We start from the raw sequence: 20,494 nt of genomic DNA on the forward strand, positions 1-20,494 counted from the left end.
TGAACATTCTACTAAGGAACAGCGCATGTGTTTGTATGTGTTGCAGGTTCCAAAAGGAATTTGCAATAGTCTAGATTACGCCTCTGGGGTGTTTGACTAATACATATTTCATCCACCTAACTGCGGCGTAGAGTGCTTTAGATTCGTATTCGGCGTCGCCCGGTTTCTAATTCTCGTTTAGACGTTCTGAACAACTTTTGCAGTTCTTTCTGTAAATTACGTTAGGCAAATACCAATATGGTTTCTTCAAAATCCACGGCCGAAGTCATTACCCATCTTAGCGTTTGTTTCATCTCTAATGGCTCTGTGCCCTATGGGACTTAACTTATGAGGTCATCGGTTCCCTAGAACTACTTAAGCCTAACTAACCTAAGGACATCACACACATCCATGCCCGAGGCAGGATTCTAAACTGCGACCGTAGCAGCAGCGCGGTTCCGGACTGAAGCGCTGAAACCGCTGAAACCGCTCGGCCACATGGGAGTTTAACATCCCGTTAACGAACTCATTAAAAATTGAAGCACAAGCTCTGACTGCGGAAGGAAATCTACCATTTCTTTATCAAAGGAACCATCGATGCATTTGCCGTATAAATGGTTTCAGGAATACCGAGAAAACCTAATTGTGGATACCGGACGAGTATTTGAACCCTTGTCTATCTCTAATGTTCCTGAAGAAGCCCTGACCGAATTTCCTGTCTTTTACTTCTTTACTAGCCGTTTCTCAAGATTTCCACAAAACTCGCTTGTTAAAACCGACACACGGAAGTTGGAGTATTAAGCTTAGCCGGAACCTATGGATGGAGATACTAAATAATCCTCGAAGTACAAAGGCTGTTCGGAAAGCAACGTCCGATCAGTCGCGAAATGAAAACTACTGTGAAAATAAAAAAAATTTATTCGAAACAGTTAGCCACACCTTCAATAGTCACCGCTCCTACTTAAGACATTTGTCGTGGTGTTGTACTAACTTTCCAGTACCTTCGTCTCACACACACACACACACACACACACACACACACACACACACACACACGGAGAGAGAAAGAGACAGACACACACACACACACACACACACACACACACACACACACACACGGAGAGAAAAAGAGACACACACACACACACACACACACACACACACACACACACACACACACACACACACGAGAGAGAGAGAGAGAGAGAGAGAGAGAGAGAGAGAGAGAGAGAGAGAGAGAGAGAGGGGGGTGGGACCCCTCCCTTCGCAGCACGCTGAGACGCCCAGAATTTGACAATTAGTGTGTTACATACTCACCCTGAGAGCGACAGGATCGTTCGAGTAGTCGACGGGTTGGCATCGGTAGCTGTACCTATTCCACCAGCCACCCATCAGTAACTGAAATAAGAGAAGATTCGTGACAGAATAAAGCCAAGACTTATTAGCAGAAGAAACAAATTTCAGTTAGATTTGGTAATCAAACGATTTCACGAACAGCAAAGAGATTAAAGATAAACCGCAATACACTGCAAGTATCAATAAACCCACTTCAGTCTAAGAATGTCTCTCTCTTTGAGTAGGGATTACGGAATTTCTCGTTTACACAGGACAGCTAACAGGTTCGTCAGATATTTGTCTGTTGCGTGAAGAACAGAAATGGCCATGGATGAATATTGTGGAGAAACAAATCAGTCATTAGCTGATACATTTCTTTCCAGGCGAAAATCATCTTAGTCCGCAGTTCAGCCGTGTGCAAGCTGAAGGAGCATCTTGATTCGTCAGCTCTTCCTGCATCGACTTATTTCTTCAATATTTAAATTAAAGCAATAACAGCCCTCGGTTGCAAAAAATGAGCATCAGACTACCTGTAGCTCGACATGTGTGAGCAGTCAATAGTGGCTTGCGTTCTACGCTTTCTATTTCAAAAATTTTGTGACTAAAGCTTTATAGCTTGATATTTATGTTATACGTGACAATCAGTTTGAGTGTTTTACTTCTGGTGAAGTGCCGAAATCTAGGTCCAAAGACCTATTTTTACGACCGAGGGCTGTTGTTGGTTTAATTTTACTTTGTAAACGGTCGCTGACCACGCAACCATGTTTAAAATCTTCAATATTAATTTTGCACTAATTTTACATATTTCCCAATCAAAATTTGACAATTTTACGTTTTTCTCAGCATTTACGTGCTTTCAGTTATGGTCGTATCAGAGTTTCACCGCTGCCAACATACGAATATCTCCTGCAAAATTCGTCACCGGAGAGAAAGAACAGAAGTATTTCTTTGGATTGCCGTGTAAACGTTAATCAGTCTTTGTCCCTTGCCCGTTGGCACACTTCGCCTCATTTTCTACTTTTTAGTTAAGCAACTTTCATTTTTGATCAGTTCAGGAAAACAGAATCCGCCTATTTGTGCTGCACTGCCTTACGGTTTCTATTGCAATTATTGAGTCATCACTTTGTTTTTCTCACGATATTAGCTGCGTATAGACATGACAGCGAAAAGCAAACGAATGCAGACACGCAGTGATGATCTTAACAGTTCGAAGCAAGGTGTGGGGATCAGAGTTTACTGTCCGTTTTACGACTTGGCCATCAAAGACGGGGCATAATCTGATTGGACAAGCGTGGTCAAGGAGAGGGGAATCGGACGTGTCCTTTTCTAAAGAACGATCTCGATGCTCGTCTTAATCAAGTCAATCAATCAATGGAAAATAGAAACCTGGATGGGGATCAGAAGTGCACGCACCCCGAATGGAAGTTCATTGTGTTAACCACTACGCCACCTTGCTATGTATTAATGGGTTATTGCAGCCCATATGGGACTTTTCAGATTCTTATGGAACTTAAATTAAGAAACTTTTAAAAACTTCGACGATCTTACGGAATCATCTTGGGTGCATTTAGAGACTGTATCCGAGGATGCGGAACGAATCTGTTGTCTGCATCGCCTGTGTCGCATAGCGACCATGAAAAATAAGGAGCGATTAGGGCATGTACCGAGGAATATCGACAGCCATTTTTTCGTCATTTCATGCGTGAATGTAGTAGGGCAATAAGTCGACAATGCAGTTACGAAGTATCTGCAATGTACAGTGCAGTGGTGGTGTGTGCGGAGCAGGTACGAAGATGCAGATTCCAAAGCATGTCGTTAGCTTAGACAACGGCTATCAGTGTCAGGCAGCGAATTTCCTGTAAGTCACTGTTCGTGAATTTAGGAATCCTAGGGCTACCATCTTAACCACAGTACACAGACAGTAACCTCTCACCCACATATCTTCAACACCACTACTCTCCGACAAATCGGATTGGTGTTCAATAAAACTGACTCGTTCAGAATAAATCATAGCAGTGAACACTAGTAAGAGGAGAAAAGATTGCATATTTATACTATTTCCTTCATCACTGTACAGATATATGTATTCTGTACGTTCTTTAACCAAATGCTACAACAGAATAGAAAAAAAATGTGACCGATAAACCTCAGGTTTTCAGATGTAACTTCTAAAGCTCCCTGTCGATATCTCTGTATTAGATTCAATAGTTACACTTCAGAATATTTGTGACTTTAATGTTTTCTTATGTACATTATACGGAGAACACCTCGTTTTCGTCTCTCTAAACCCCCTCTGCGCAGTATAAATGCAGTGACTTAAGATATTAGCTCTGCCTCTGATGGTCCTACGACATAAAGAAAAAGCCGCAGTGCTATGCACATCTAGGAGAAGTTATGTAATTTTCCACAGTAGTTTAAAATATGTGACTATGAGCTTGGAAAAAAATGACATAAAAATATTCCTACCGCACGGAACATTCTGGACTGAATATCGTGTTCAATGTTTCTGTGCTATAAAATAGTTCGAGTGCGTTCCTCGAAACTGGAGCAGCATTCCCAAGACCAGATAATGTTATGACGTAAACCAGCCCGCAAAGTACAGCAGGTTTCGTCACTGCGTTCGCGTGTGCCAGTTAAGAAGCGTTAACATGTGGCGCTTCGAGAAACAATTACTGCCTCCGTTCAGCTTCTGCTTTGTGCAGCACGCGTCAACAAAGGTTCTCGTAATCTGTCAGTGCTCAGATACCCCACACGATCACGACAGGCAGCTACGGAAAAGAGTAACAGGCCACATTAAACAACAGTACTGAACAGCAAACAGAACACTTGACTGGTGATTATCAATCAGGCTGCAGGAGAAGTAGACAGTGTCGAGCGGATTCGGTGTCTAAAGACAGTATTAAGAATATATCGAAGTACCCAGAGACCTGTTACCTTTGTGAACCTTAAGAAGGTTTATTACTTGACAAACTATTCTGGACACTTTAGAACAGCTCAGAACAGGAAGACTAGAGAACTAGTCTGCCAGACTCTAGAGACATCTCAAATACCTTCGCGAAATACCTGAGCCTGTTTAAGTAAGTACAGGCGCTCGACAAGAAGGTGATCAGAGAATTGTGGAAAGAAATCGGGGAGTAGGCCCCGAGACTTAGGGACTGAGAAAGTGACGATCTGTCTGCCTTCGCTACGGCTATTGAAGAAACCAAATACGCCATAGGAAAGTTACAAGATATTACATCAAGGACAGGCCTCCAAATATCTTGGTTGATTTGAACGGAGTGGAGTGGATGAAATAGCGTAGTCATCGCTCCCATTGGATTAGCGAAGGATGGGGAAGAAAGTCAGCTGTGCCGTTTCAAAGGAACCATCCCGACATTTACCCGAAGCCATTTAGGGAAATCACGGAAAACCTAAATTATGATGCCCGGACGCGGGTTTGAACCGCCGTCCTCCCGAATGCGAGTTCGGTGTACTAATCACAGCGCCACCTCGCTCGGTCCTCCAATCATGAGAATAATCATTTGATGGAATATTTACATAAAATATAGAAGATCCAACTAAAAACAAAATATGGGACAAATTCTATTTTGTTTTCTTTAAAATATCTACGATAAATCATACTACCGTCTGGACTAGACAGTAAAACCTATTTAGAATGACCCATAATACTCTAGCAAACGTGCTAAGTAGTATGGAATTACAACAATAGGAGTGATATCGTGTAATGCGGGACTTCGAGGTAACGAAACAGTTCTTTTTCGTGAAGAACTATAATACCTCAAACTACATCTCTAGCAAGTCATTTAAAAATTAATAAACTTCGGAACGAAGAGTGAAAAACTCAGAAAAATTTATGGTACCATTACTATAAATTTCATATGGACTGAAAGAAACTATAGATCTCTACACGGCAACAGACAAGTTCACCGATGCAATACGCAGAAGACACTTAAGTTCTACCGTCACATCTAAGGAACGGGAAACACCATTTTAAGTTAAACTACTTAATTCACTGAGGTGACTCAAGTCATGGATGCCTCATGATACCGTGCTGGACCACCTTTTGCTCAGCATAGTGCAACAACTCTACATGGCATGGAAACTCAGAAAGCCATTGGAAAACCTGTGCAGAAATACCGAGCCATATTGCATCTATAGCCTTTCATACTTTAAGTGTTGCCTGTGCTAGGTTTTGTGCACGGACTGACCTCTCGATTATGTCCCACAAATGTAGGATGGGATTCACGTCGGATGATCGGGGTGGCCAAATCATTCGCTCCAATTGTCCAGAATGTTCTTCACACCAATCACGAACAATTGTGGCTCATTGACATGGCGCATTATCATCCATAAAAATTCCATCGTTGTTTCGTAACATTGAGTCCATGAATGGCTACACATGGTCTCCAAGTAGGTGAACATAACAGAGGATACAGTCCATTGAATGTAAACACAGCAACACCATTACGGAGGCAACACTCCTGCGCAGTGCCTTGTGGACAACTTAGGTCCATGGCTTCGTGGGGGTCTGCGCCACACTCTAACCCTACCATCAGCATTTACCAACTGAAACCGGGGCTCGTCCGACCAAAAAACAGCTTTCCAGTCGTCTAGGGTCCAACCAATATGATCACAAGCCTAATAGAGGGGCTGCACGCGACGTGCTGTAAGCAAAGTCACTCGCGTCGATCGTCTGCGGCCATAGCTCATAACGCCAATTTTCACTGCACTGTCCTAACGGTTAAGTTTGTCGTACATCCCACACTGAATTCCGCGGTTTGAGTCTCGGTCCGGCACACAGTTTTAAACTACGAGGAAGCTTAATATCAGCGCACACTCCACTGCAGAGTGAAATTTAGTTATGGAATAGATTGGTTGTCTCTTCTAGGAGGAACGTGTGCTCTCGAAACTTTCGAAAGAACGACTGATCCCTATGAGATGTACTGTCGTATTTCTTAGTCTGAGTTGCAAATTTATACCCTATTGTCAGATTACTGGTCAACACTTTCCGGCAAAAATATTATATTTCTTTGGCCACTCAATATAAAAAGGGAAAACGAATATGGTTCCCAGTCGAATAAAGTGTATCTGAAACTTATTGGCAGATTAAAACTACGTACTGGAACCGGTGCCCTAGTCTTAGTGTGTGCTGAAAGTTGCTGATTAAAAGGCATTTTCTTTAGTAGACGTCGGTGTGACGGATTTAAGAGGTTTTAGACAGTCTAGGAACACCAGACAGACATTCTTACATATGTCAATATGTTTTTAGGGCATAGTGTTTGTGAAAAGGACGTTCATACACATATAAATAGTATTTATGGTATCATATTTGTCAAAAGCACTGGTGCTTCGCATTGTGTTTTCGGAGTCCATGAGTTCAGTTAAGTTTTGAGTAATACAAAATCTTGCAGCATTTTTGTGATGAAAAGATGTCTCCGCTGTATTTTTATTTATTTATTTATTTATATTTTTATTTATTTATTTATTTATTTTGTACACCAATACAGCCAGTTCAAAATTACAGGGCTGCCCCTCCACTGAAGGCACCAATCAGTTATTTCCACATATTAATGAGCATGAATCAATATTCATTGATAGTAACGGGTAAAACACGCACACGCACGCCGACAGACAGACAGACAGACAGACAGAGAGAGATCATTTTCTCACACACATTTCACATCTCATTTCTCTGCGTTGTGCCTTCGATGTATCATCACATGGGTGGCCAGGTGCATGCTGTGCTGGATCAGGAGAGCGGAGAATTGCCCAACTAGGGCCAGGATGGCGCCGCCCAAGTTGCCAACGACAGCCTAGCCTTGCGCGCCGCTGCTTGGGCCTGCTTCTCACGTCTTGAGACATGTTTGTGGCCTGGAGAAAACTCGCTTGAATGCCTTTGCATTCTGGGCGTCGCTGCCAGATCGTAAAAGACCTTCAAGAACAGAATTACTGACTGAATTTCTTGACAGGAATACGACTCAAGCTGTTTGGAGGCTGGTTGCTAGCTACTAGAGATTCGGGTCGTTCCGAAACGACCATACTGGAGTGTGAAAGTTAATCACGATATAAACTGTGTCTTGTTTTTCTGAGTTCTTTTTGACAGATAAGTAATCGACGCTTCTTTGTATGCACTTCGTTTCTGTTGTCCTGTTGGATGACTACTGTTTTAAATAATAGTATTTGATTTGTAAGGTGCTTACGTACTTCTCATTGAGGATGTGTGAATTCTGTCAATTTCGGTAAGCCAAGAGGACGTATTGGAACATATCAGTGATTACCAAGTGAATTACTCTGCCAAGTGAGATATATTTGACGGGCATGGAATGGAGGTAATTGGGACCAGCTTCAATGCACTGTTATTTCATGTCACTGCATCTTCACTGATCTCATCCCCATTACCGTCACTAATTTTATGTCTTCCATCATATCGTTTGTCTGGTAGTCCTGTACCAGAATGGAGTCGTCTGTTCAGAAGTAACAGGAAGGAAACAACTGACTTTCATACTGGGTCCTAGAGGCATGCTCAGACAGTTAATTGTACCACTCACCTTTGACGGTGTAGTGTAGCATTTGTACAGATAAGACGCCAAAGTGCCAATTGGCTGAAAGAAATCATATCAACTAATTTTGTGTACTTTGTGGGACAAGATAGTTCTAAGGATCGTCCTTAGATCCTCGTGAACGGCGAGACAGGTCTATGCGCCTTAGGGGACAAAAAAGTGTTATATTTTTCTTCAGTTTCTCATTTTCGTGAAACTAAATCTATAGGGACCGAAGGAATTATATTTCAAGTCAGAAGAGTTACGTTCCATTTCACCGCCAGCGCGGATGACAACTTATTGATTGTCGCTGGTGGATGTGAAATCAAAGCTACGTGTCCTTTGTGTGGGCAACTAAAATAGTGTGGTCTGCCGGAGACACTGTTCCACCCCCGGCCAGCGGCGGTGGTCTAGCGGTTCTAGGCGCTCAGTCCGGAACCGCGCGACTGTTACGGTCGCAGGTTCGAATCCTGCCTCGGGCATGGATGTGTGTGATGTCCTTAGGTTAGTTAGGTTTAAGTAGTTCTGAGTTCTAGGGGACTGATGACCACAGATGTTAAGTCCCATAGTGCTCAGAGCCATTTTGAACTGTTCCACCCTAAGCGTTCCGGTATTTATCGGTAGCGTTGTGTTACGCTAGAGTGTTAATGAAGCAGCGGTAGCTAGAGAAGGTTCTGGTCATGGAAACGTATGTAGTGAGATTTGTTAAATTGGATGTAAAAAAGCTTTGCTTTTATGGACAGGTATTTGTATCTGATTATGAACCTTACGACTATCATGGAATTTGTTTTCTGACATTCCTACGACGTTGATAGCACCTTTTTGGGGGTAGGTGCAGACTGTTCGAAGTGTATTTTGTGTGGCTCAATGGTCATGACTAAGACCCAGAGTGCAATCAAGTAGTCGTAGGGCTAAAACATTTGGCGCAGAGTGTGTAACTTTATTTATCTTGTTTCGTGGGCAAAAGTGAAGCTGATGGCTTTCATTAGAGAAATTTGTGATCTCAGTGTAGTAAGTTCATACCGATCCGCTGACAAACGTTTCCTTAAGCGGCATATCGCAATTACGTTAAGTAGCGAAACTGCGTAGGTAATATATTGCTATAGTCACGCGGGCGGTTTCTTTCGCGGAAACCGAGGAGCATTACAGGTTGTCTAGTTATCTTTATGAAGTACTTTGGCGGAGAAGAGCGTGGTTTATTACTTCTGTGGCACTTATATTATGATACAGGTTCAGGGATTATGGTAGTTACCAAGACTAAATGTTGCATGTAACGCCAAACAGTTCCAGCTTTTACAGACAGATGCCTTAACACCACGTAGATAGAGACGTCGGGTAACATTTAAGTAATAAAATAATGGAAGGTAAATTTACTCTTCCACTATGAAGCAAGAAGCTACACAGGCGAGCTGTCATCTTCTGCAACTGAAGTCCTTCTGAAGAGGAAAGTTTAAGAGAAAAAGCGATGTAGCTTCTCGTTTAGTTTCAGTAGCTTCCACATTAACGATCTTCTTTGTGGTTAGAATAATTATTCGTTTCCATCGCGTTTACCTGTTACAGATAATCATGACTGCCTAAAAAAAAGGAGGTTCTCCTCGTGGTTACCTAAAATCTGAATCTCAGAACTACCTGTTCTGTTATGATTCTGAGGGTTAATACTATTAACTATTTCTTAAAGCTTTTTAGAATCACCCAATGCCAACATAAAAGCAACAGTTTTCGCTGCAAACCTAATATTTCTACAGATTAATTTATTTAGAAGGTTGCAAATCAGAATGGCACGGGAATGATGCAGTCTACATCACGCATAGAAGGTAACTGAAGTAAACGGTTTATCTGAAATATTTCCGGATCTGTTACGATATCATAATCATGTTATCACACAAATTAATTTTAAGTAAGTCTTTACTAAACGACGTGTGATCTCTTGTTACAACTGTATTAATTACAGAGATATTGGTACTAAGTTCATTTTTCAAATAGAAATTTAGTAATTTCTGCTGCTATTGTCTTAGATTTCAAAGACACAAACTGAACCGTGGTTCACTCACCGAGATCGGATTTTTTTTCATAGAAGTTACAGTCTTTAGAACATGGAATTTATCTGTTTTGATCTTCAAACCGAAATTTGCATGTCTTGACATAGTCAACCTATATGTAAACGTACCTGTCAAGGAAACAATCAGTTCAAGAACAAATTACTTACTCAAAGATGGAACAATGGGTAGGGCTGAAATCTGTTAACTGCTGGAGACGCTGGAGCTTATATTTTCACGTAACTAATTCCTGTTCAACAACAAGTCTTACATTCAGGAAGATGGATTGGCAATGGTTAGTAGTCTTGCAGGCTTGCTAACAGACATAATAATAATCTTGTAAACAACTTTTTAAGATCTCAGACCCAACTACAAGGTAAGCTGATTTACTACAAACGTTAAGTTGATGACACACTCATTCTGTTCAATGGAACAGAAGAAACAGAAAATCTAGCGAAAGGACTCAATAAAATACACAACAAAATTCAATTCGCAGTAGAACATGAAACACCAGAAGGCATTAACTATCTTTATTTAACAATCTCAAAAACCCAAAGCATGAATTTCAAATTTTCAAAAAGCCAACAACCACCAATATTACCACACACAAATCCTCTTGCCATCCAGACCAACATCAAAAGCATAAAACTTCCTGGCAGATTAAAACTGTGTGCCCGACCGAGACTCGAACTCGGGACCTTTGCCTTTCGCGGGCAAGTGCTCTACCAACTGAGCTACCGAAGCACGACTCACGCCCGGTACTCACAGCTTTACTTCCGCCAGTACCTCGTCTTCTACCTTCCAAACTTTACAGAAGCTCTCCTGCGAACCTTGCAGAACTAGCACTCCTGAAAGAAAGGATATTGCGGAGACATGGCTTAGCCACAGCCTGGGGGATGTTTCTCATTCTGGAAACATCAAAAGCATACTTTAGAACAACTGTTAACTGCATGCTTAAAATCCCAGTGGACACAAGTGAAAGACAAGAAGAAACAAATTATTAAATCAATTGCCTCCAGCAATAGGTGCAACCCTGCAATAATAGATAAACTAACCGGTACAGCAAAAGTAAATCGATCAACTGCTGAAAAGCCACCCAGAACACACACACACACACACACACACACACACACACACACACACACACATTCACTCCGTCTTAACAACCTGAATAAATCCAGCTTTGCTTCACATCTAGCCCAACACAGTCATTCTGCAAACAACATGGAACAAAATCCCCAAATTCTCCATTTTGCCAACACTGGCACGATGCTTTGCCTCCTTTAAGAAACTGAAATATTTATTTACACAAATACAGCATTTGACTACCTACTCAATGACCAAACTGAAATGAAAAACAAATTTTCCCTTCAGAAAAGATTTGCTTTGAAGATTTACTAGTTTAAAACAAGTAACCACTCACCAACCCTACACCACCTCCCCATTCCTCTCCGTTCCCTCCCTAACTCCTCTTCTTACACAGCTAACTACCCTGGTGCCAATGTAAATATCCTGGCATAGAATAAAACCTGTACTATATTTCTAAATGGTAAAGCCCACTTAGTGTTATAATATATCAGCACTTTTACACTTATTACATCTAGCTGGAATTAAAAGAAGCTGCCTCTAACAGTACTCCAGATCACTTTAATGTAAGAACAAAAATAAGTCAACAGTTAAATTTTAACTTTTGTTCTTGGTTTTAAATATAAAGTGTATGGTCATACAAACAGGTTTAGTCCATTACAAATACTGTAACTTTTATATATATACATTTAGCTAAAATTAACAGCACCTACTCTTACTAATATTCCAGATCATGTTAATGTAACAGAAATAAGTCAACAGTTCATTTGGAGGTTTGTTATTATTTACAATTTATATCAAATATAAAGCTCCTAGTCACTGCCAATACGACAACTCTATTATCGATTCCTGGGCATTCATGTTAATGCCAATCTTGATTAAAATTCATACTATAAACTGACTGTATTTTACGTTTATATATAAATAGAAATGAGACATCAGATCACTAAGTTCGGTCTTGTAGTAATTTACTTATTTATTTTATTCTGTTCTCTCATGTTATCGCCAGCCTGATTAAAATATTGGCGCTTATATCGACTTTAATACACGTAAAAAAGGATAAATTACATTCTTCACAGTAGGCCTATTCCATATCCTTTTGTCAAGATCTTTGTTACAAGCAACTGTTGTATAGAACATGCTGGATGCTGGCAAAGTTTCGCTGTCAGAGTGGAAGTCGATATAGATTGTGTTTAAGTGTGTGACGTGATATACCAACTGGCCAGCAAAATGAAGGCCGACAGATTCACACTAACGGGAAAAAGCCGCCGATACTGCCGCAGTAAATGAACTAAATTTACATCCATATCGACAGAAACAATAGTCATGGCGACACAGTAAATCGTTTTCCATCTTTTTGTCACAGAGGCAGCACCCAGCATTATTCCAGAAATAATGATGTAACTTCCAGAAACCATCTGAAGATGAACCTGAAAAGATTCGAAAACTGGTTCATGGAATAAAACAATTATTCAAATAAAGTGACTGGTAGCAGTTCAAAACGGTTCAAATGGCTCTGAGCACTATGGGACTTAACATCTGTGGTCATCAGTCCCCTAGAACTTAGAACTACTTAAACCTAACTAACCTAAGGACATCACACACATCCATGCCCGAGGCAGGATTCGAACCTGCGACCGTAGCAGTCGCGCGGCTCCGGACTGAGCGCCTTAGAACCGCGAGACCACCGCGGCCGGCGTGGTAGCAGTTTTATGTAACTTATTTACATACAAATAAAAATGATTTTCGATGTACAATTTAACCATGCCATTCATGTTTAATAGCGAATCTCATGCAAATGTACTTCACTTTAACAGTGAAATTTTAAGGTTCAAAGAAAATAACGCACAATAGTGATGATAATAATTAGATAGCGCTATGGTATATCTTTAATGACACACTCATTTGTTTCACTCATTTCCACTGCTTTTGTGAATCGCAAAATAAAAATGTTCAAAGATAAGAAATATTTGGCACTAGCTACTGGTTAGAAATGCCGCGCTTTACACAACTTAAAAACCATGTTACCAATATCAAAACAGTACTCGACAAACCTCTTCCTGCACTGTAAAGTACTTCGCGCTGGGGCATTAAGCACCTTCAGTGGGGTGGAGCGAGTGAAAAAAGTCGTGCCGGAGAAAGTCTAAAACCTATTATTTTAAAATGCCATAACGGCGCAGTATCAGAATATGGCACAAATTTTCGTGCGGGTTCGATTTAAGGAGCTGGAATCGCAATATAGTACTTTTTCCCTCCGTAATAATTCGCTGCCATGAGGCGGCCGAGAATCTCAGGAATGGGTTTCTCACGGGCCACGTGGGCGCCGGCTCCCACATCATTTATAACATTTTCAACTGACTCAAAGAGGCTGGCCGGAAACCAAATCTGCCTTAATATAGGCCATACTGGGTAGCGTCGTAATAGTACGTGCAGTGGCCGCTAGATAGCAGCGCCATTTAGTTTTCGAACCCTGCCTTGTGCGTGACGTGATTCTGTTGCATTGTTTCCATGTTTATTACGCTAGATGGCACAGCAGTGATACTGCTTACGGAATCTTAGGGCAGAATTATCGTAAGTGTAGGACTAAGCAAAGATTATTCGGATAACTATTTGGCATATTCGGAGTTATTCTTTATTAAATCATCTGTTAAATACCAAATTTATTTTGACACAGTATTGCTTTGCTGTCTGTTGTACAGGAAATTGTATCTTCTAATCTCGAAAATGTTGGACCACGGAAGAAGAAAGATGCAAATGCAATTCCCGGTTCTTGTAACGGTAAGCAGAGACTGAAAGATAGGTCTGGTTTCTTGACAGAGGAAGAGCTGTTACAAATTCTCAGTGCTGGTGATGGTGAGTTGTCTGTCTTCCGATTTGAGTGAGGACGATGGTGACTATACACTCAATGGAACGTCCTCTTACACGGAACAGTTGTCAGAAAATGAAAGTGGCGAGGAACTTTAGAAAGCTAATCCTTAACTCACGAGGTGTAGTCTCTCAGACCGCGCGAAAATCTTTGAACACTCTCTCTCTCTCTCTCTCTCTCTCTCTCTCTCTCTCTCCCTCCCCCCCCCCCCCTCCAAGGCCAGTTGTTGTGGAATGCTTCTAGACTCTCCCTACCCTCCTTAAATTACCGAATTGTGTTTTGTCGTCGGTTGCGTTATCGCCTCTGTGTTTATTGTTAACACGTGTTATTGATGGATGTTGGAGTCTCCTAGGCTGCGTCTTGTGAACTACGCACCTTTTTTTTCTTTTTCTTTTTTTAAGTACGGTACCACATAGCTCATGTGTTCGCACGAATGCGTCAGTTTTAGCTTTCCTGAGTTTGATGAAATTGTTAGTCGGTCTATGGAGGAAAGAGTCAGTCAAAGATCAAGAACTAAACGAAAAAGACTATTTTAGATTAGTCAATGATCACAGTTCTGCTATCGAACAAGATTATCATCCAGAGGAAGAACTTCAGTAAAGTTGTGATGGGGATCTTTCTGTTTCTTCGGTGAAATACGCTTGCACAAGCGTGTTAAAATCCAGTGTGTTCCGAGTGGTGATAAGAAAAGCGTAGTTCCCAGTAATGAATGTCAATTTGACAGACATTCATTTTGTACCTATCGGGTGGAATTTTTATGCGCAAATATAAACCCCCGGAATTTAGTTTTATTTGGAACTTTGTTACAGAGATTGTATAATTTTTCAGAATGTAAAATTTAATACTCTAACAGTCCATTTATGTGTACTACTTAAAAGAACCACACAAAATTATGTGCTTTTGGGTGATAAATAGTAAAATGCTGCAGACTTTGTTTAGTGGAATAAAATAAACTAGAAGCATTGAAACAACACTTAAATAATTGTAAAAATTAATTTTATATAGCATACATTAGAAATTTCAAACGATTTTTGCCTTAAATTTAATTTTAAACATAGGGGTTCTGTAGACCTCACCTCGTGGTATACGTTGTAGAAAACTCACCTCGCGAGTTAAGGGTGAGCCATCCATCATACAACCTTCCTCAGTTTCTAGAAGGACGGGGTAACTGGGCCAAAGTGAACTGCAGCACGCCGAGGAACATGCAGTTCGAAAGTATGGAAAGTTTTGAACACGTCCGCCTCTGAAGCTGCGCGGTCAGCACGGTGGATTGCTAACCAAAGGGGCATGGGTACGATTCCTGGCCATGTCAGATTTTTCGCTGATCGGGGACTGGGTGTTTTTTTGTTCTCAGGTTCACATCGTCATAATTGACATTCCATTATTGAGATGGCTGTAACAAAAAACATTTGAACGTAAAGACCCATGTTACCCTGAGAGTCTGAAGGATCTGAAACCTATGCAAGTCTTTAGGAGTTGCATCAGGGACGATATTTGAGGATTGTCACTGGAAAAAATACAAATGCAGCACAATTCTTAGCTATTGCTCAGTTTGGAAGCAGACAAACGCTGCTGAGATGCTCAAGTTCTCTGGCTTGGTTATGTGCATGGTGCTAGTTCACTACCCACACATTACCGGCCACTGGACCACAATCGTGCTCTGTGGGTACAACCCAGTCACTAGAACAATCTCATAACCTATTTAAACTGCTGTTGACGTTAGTTCATTTCGAGGACAACGCAACTGCAGACAAAAGTGATCGTGTATTCGAGATCTAAAAGCTTCTTGATATGATCCAGAGTATTTTTGCTCAAAACGCGAACTGGGAGAAATGCTAGCAGTGGATGAGTCAGTGGTGCTCTTTTACAAACAACTTATTTCGTCAGTACATCACCAGTAAAGCACATAAATATGGAATCAACGTCTTCAAACTATGTAATCAAGCTGGCTATACACTGAGTATTATTTACACAGGACAGCTGTACACTGTGTAAAAATCTGGCAGAAAAAGTAGTTTTCGACTTAATGGAAAAATATGTAGACAAGGGAGGCACCGTTGTTAATGACCATTGCACAAGCGTGTCATCAGCTCAGACTTTGCTTAATAGAAATACCAACCTCGTAGATACCACGCGAAAAAGCAAGGCGTTTGCCCCCACCATCAGAAATCATATTTGTGACTTCGTGACAGTGGGTTGGTTGGTTTGTTTGTTTGTTTGTTTGTTTGTTTAAAAGAGGGGGGAAGGGACCAAACTACGAGGTCATTGGTCCCTTGTTCCTAATAAAACAATGCCGCAAGCGTTACAGTAAAACAGACGAGACGTATAACACATAACAAAAAGAAAGCACAAGAACGACGGAAAGGCAAGGAACACTTGAAGGAACAAAAGGGGACAAGAAAACAGAGACACTAGAAACAGAAGAGAGTAAAACAAGAAAGCAGATTACAGTGGCTGGCCGACCATGAGAATAAAAAGCATAAGCCAGCCACTTTGGAACACATTAAAACCTCCACCCTAAAAGAACTAGGGTGGAGGACAGAGGGACAAAGGACATGCGCTAAAACTTAGCTCAAATGATAAAACTCATCCTCACGAATAAAACGTAAAACTAAATCAGCCAATGACGCGTTGGCAGATAAAATGAGCGGCAATGAGTCCGGTAACCCAAGATTTCGTCGCTGGGCAGTCAAATTGGGACAGTGCACCAGAATATGGCCCACGGCCAACCAGGCGCCACACTGACTGAGGCGGGTCTTCACGGTGCAAGAGGTAACAGTGGTTTGCCAAAGCATGCCCAATGCAGAGCCAGCAGAGGACAACTGATTCCCTGCGATAGGCCCACATGGAAGACTTCCCCACATTCATAGCCTCCTTAATCAGAGTTTTTTTGTGCATATTGTTATGCCATTCTGTCTCCCAAAGCCGAAAAACCCTGCTGAATAAGTCAGAATGCAAGTCAGGTTCAGAGATGGCCATCTCCAGAAGCAGTTTCCGCGTAGCCTATTTGGCCAGCCTGTCGGCAAGTTCGTTGCCTAGGATGCCGACATGTCCTGGGGTCCACACACAAACACCACTGAACGACAGGACCGGTCCAGGGCATAGATGGACTCCTGGATGGACGCCAACAAAGGATGGTGAGGGCAGCACTGATCGATAGCTTGTAGGCTGTTCAAGGACTCAGTACAAGAAGAAATGATTCCTCGGGGCGTGAACGGATGCACTCAATACCACAAGATACAGCCACCAGCTCAGCAGTGAAAACACTGCAGCCATCAGGCGAGGAATGCTGTTCAATATGTCCTCCATGGACATACGTGAAGCCGATGTGAGCATCAATCATCAAGTCAGTGTAAAACACTTTGTGGCCTCAGTACTTGTCAAGAATCTAGAGAAAGTGGCAGCAGAGAGCCACAGGGTTAATTGAATCCTTAGAGTCGTGTGAAAGGTCCAGGTGAAGCTGCAGCCTAGGTGTATACCACGGAGGTGTACGTGAATGGACCTCAAGTATGGGTGGTAAAGGCAAAGACTCCAGTTCAGAAAGAAGGGATCGGACACATACTGCAATTGGAAGCCCTGACCTGGGCTGCTGATATGGGAGATGAACTGCCGTGGGTGAGAAAAGGAGATGGTGATTCAAATGTGCAGGAAAACTAAGAACATGCGGTATGTAATTGGTCAGCAGTTGTGCACGCCTAACCTGCAATGGAGGCACTCCGGGTTCCACAAGGATGCTGGTCACCGGACTCTGTCTAAAAGCTCCTATCACTAGGCAAACGCCACAGTGGTGCACAGGGTAGAGTAAATGCAACGCTGAGGGCACCGCCGAACCATAAACCACACTCCCATAGTCAAGGCGGGATTGAACAAGGGCTCTGTAGAGCTGCAGCAGCTTAGAGCGATCGGCACCACTGTTGGTGTTGCTCAGGCAGCGGAGGGTACTGAGGTGCTGCCAGCACTTCCGCTTAAGCTGACGAAGGTGAGGAAGCAAAGTCAATTGGGCGTCGAAAACCAGTCCTAAGACTCGATATGTCTCCACTACAGTGAGTGGTTTGTCATTAAGGTAAAGTTCTGGTTCTGGATGAACAGTACAACGCCGACAGAAGTGCATAACACACGACTTTGCGGCCGAAAACTGGAAACTGTGGGCTAGAGCCCATGACTACGCCTTATGGATAGCTCCCTGCTCGCTGCTCCCTGTAGGCACCGCTCAGCAACACCGGTACTGGTGGAGCAGTATGAAATGTAGAATTCGTCTGCAAACAGAAATGGTGCGACAGACAGCCCTACAGCTGCTGTTAGACCATTAATGACCACTAAAAATAGAGCGACAATACAGAGCGCTGCAGGACCCCATTCTCATGGATATGGGTGGCGGGGGGACTATAGGAGGCACCAACGTGGACACGGAAATTGCGAAGCGACAGGAAATTCTGGATAAAAATCTGGCAGGCCGGCAGTGTAAAAGTGAGGTACACTGCGTCATCATGGCCCTCAGTGGCAATCTCTTTGAAGGTGGTTCCACTTCTGAGCCATGAAGACGCTGGCTTCCTCACAATTTAAGCTCTCTTTTGAAGTTGTAGTGCATTGGAGGTGCGCTTCAGGACATTACAATATATTCAGTACGTGGTTAGAAACCAAAACGAACAATTTTTGGCTGGGGGAGGGACCACTTTCTCGGAGCCCTGATGGCAGCGAATGTGTTGACATCAAATTGGTCATGTTTCTTTGTAAGAGGGTGTGCTGCTGACATCTCACATCCACCTTGGTGGGAGGAGCTTTCAGCCTTTCGTGTACAGACACTACAGTCTCCCTGAAATGCAGATAATTGCAAAAAAACTGAGGCAGAACAACACTGCTTCAGGGTGCTCAGCAGGTCAAGTGCATTTGTTGCAGACTCAGCGTCCTCATGCTCAGTACATACTTCTCCCTCTGTCCACAGCACAGCGCGTTCAGCCCCTGTCTCTACTGCTCAGCATCACTGCCCTCACGCAAGCATTTCTACTTTGCCTCCCTAGGACAAATTCACCACGCGTGCTATTCCGCTAAAATACGGGATTAGAGTGTCGCATTGCAGCTATATCATTAACTGAGCTTGTGAAAGAATATAAATACGGTGAACATGCTAACAATATGAAATGGAGCCAGACACTGTATGTCAGTGATACTTTAGAAGACATGTTGACACATACAGACGCTCAAAATTTGCCATCCCTAAAATATTTCTTAATTCCAATCGATGGTCAACGGTGTGATTTGTTTAACGCTTCTCGTATGATAAATATTTCGAGTAGCTTTTACATGGTATTTCTCACGGAAAAATGTCTCTGACTACGATATTTTAAAAACAGTTTATTTGGCAGAACTTTTAATGCGCAAGTACGAATGACAGACACACAAATTATCTAAATCTGTATCTAGCAAGCCACTTTACTGGATGCGGCGTGCGGCGGAGGGTACCTTCTGAGCCAGTGTGACTTCCTTCCTCCCCCCTCCCTCCCTCTTTCTTTCTTTCCTGTTCCAGTCTTGAGTGATGCGCTGGAATAACGACAATCGTGTTCTTTTTCGGGAGATGTACATAGGAAAAAAGCAACATATCAGTTGACGCTTCTGCGAAAGTATGCTCTTCGAATTTTAACACTAAACCTCTTCGTGACACACAACGACGCTTTTGTACGTCTGCCTCTCTGGAGTTGAGGTGGCACCCACATCACGCTGTAACCCTTAATAACTAGTGACGAAGCGTGTTGCTGATCTTAGGAACTTCTCTGTTTTCACTAGTAGTCCTATATGGAATACACTCCTGGAAATGGAAAAAAGAACACATTGACACCGGTGTGTCAGACCCACCATACTTGCTCCGGACACTGCTTGTACAGCCCTCTCGCAATGATCACACGCACTGCACAGCGGACACACCAGGAACCGCGGTGTTTGCCGTCGAATGGCGCTAGCTGCGCAGCATTTGTGCACCGTCGCCGTCAGTGTCAGCCAGTTTGCCGTGGCATACGGAGCTCCATCGCAGTCTTTAACACTGGTAGCATGCCGCGACAGCGTGGACGTGAACCGTATGTGCAGTTGACGGACTTTGAGCGAGGGCGTATAGTGGGCATGCGGGAGGCCGGGTGGACGTACCGCCGAATTGCTCAACACGTGGGGCGTGAGGTCTCCACAGTACATCGATGTTGTCGCCAGTGGTCGGCGGAAGGTGCACGTGCCCGTCGACCTGGGACCGGACCGCAGCGACGCACGGATGCACGCCAAGACCGTAGGATCCTACGCAGTGCCGTAGGGGACCGCACCGCCACTTCCCAGCAAATTAGGGACACTGTTGCTCCTGGGATATCGGCGAGGACCATTCGCAACCGTCTCCATGAAGCTGGGCTACGGTCCCGCACACCGTTAGGCCGTCTTCCGCTCACGCCCCAACATCGTGCAGCCCGCCTCCAGTGGTGTCGCGACAGGCGTGAATGGAGGGACGAATGGAGACGTGTCGTCTTCAGCGATGAGAGTCGCTTCTGCCTTGGTGCCAATGATGGTCGTATGCGTGTTTGGCGCCGTGCAGGTGAGCGCCACAATCAGGACTGCATACGACCGAGGCACACAGGGCCAACACCCGGCATCATGGTGTGGGGAGCGATCTCCTACACTGG

General features: G+C 43.0%; 1 protein-coding gene across 2 annotated transcripts in view; it reads right to left on the reverse strand.

The window, feature by feature from the left end:
• LOC126184614 (elongation of very long chain fatty acids protein-like) overlaps window positions 1–20,494 on the reverse strand; it is a 163,692-nt gene that overhangs the window by 29,424 nt on the left and 113,774 nt on the right. For both annotated transcript variants that reach the window (XM_049927070.1, XM_049927069.1), the window contains exon 4: window positions 1,297–1,377. In XM_049927070.1, coding sequence (XP_049783027.1) covers window positions 1,297–1,377 — 81 coding nt within the window. The remainder of the gene's footprint in view (window positions 1–1,296; window positions 1,378–20,494) is intronic.

This window comes from Schistocerca cancellata, chromosome 4 (genome assembly GCF_023864275.1).
Source record: "Schistocerca cancellata isolate TAMUIC-IGC-003103 chromosome 4, iqSchCanc2.1, whole genome shotgun sequence".
Taxonomy (NCBI): domain Eukaryota; kingdom Metazoa; phylum Arthropoda; class Insecta; order Orthoptera; family Acrididae; genus Schistocerca; species Schistocerca cancellata.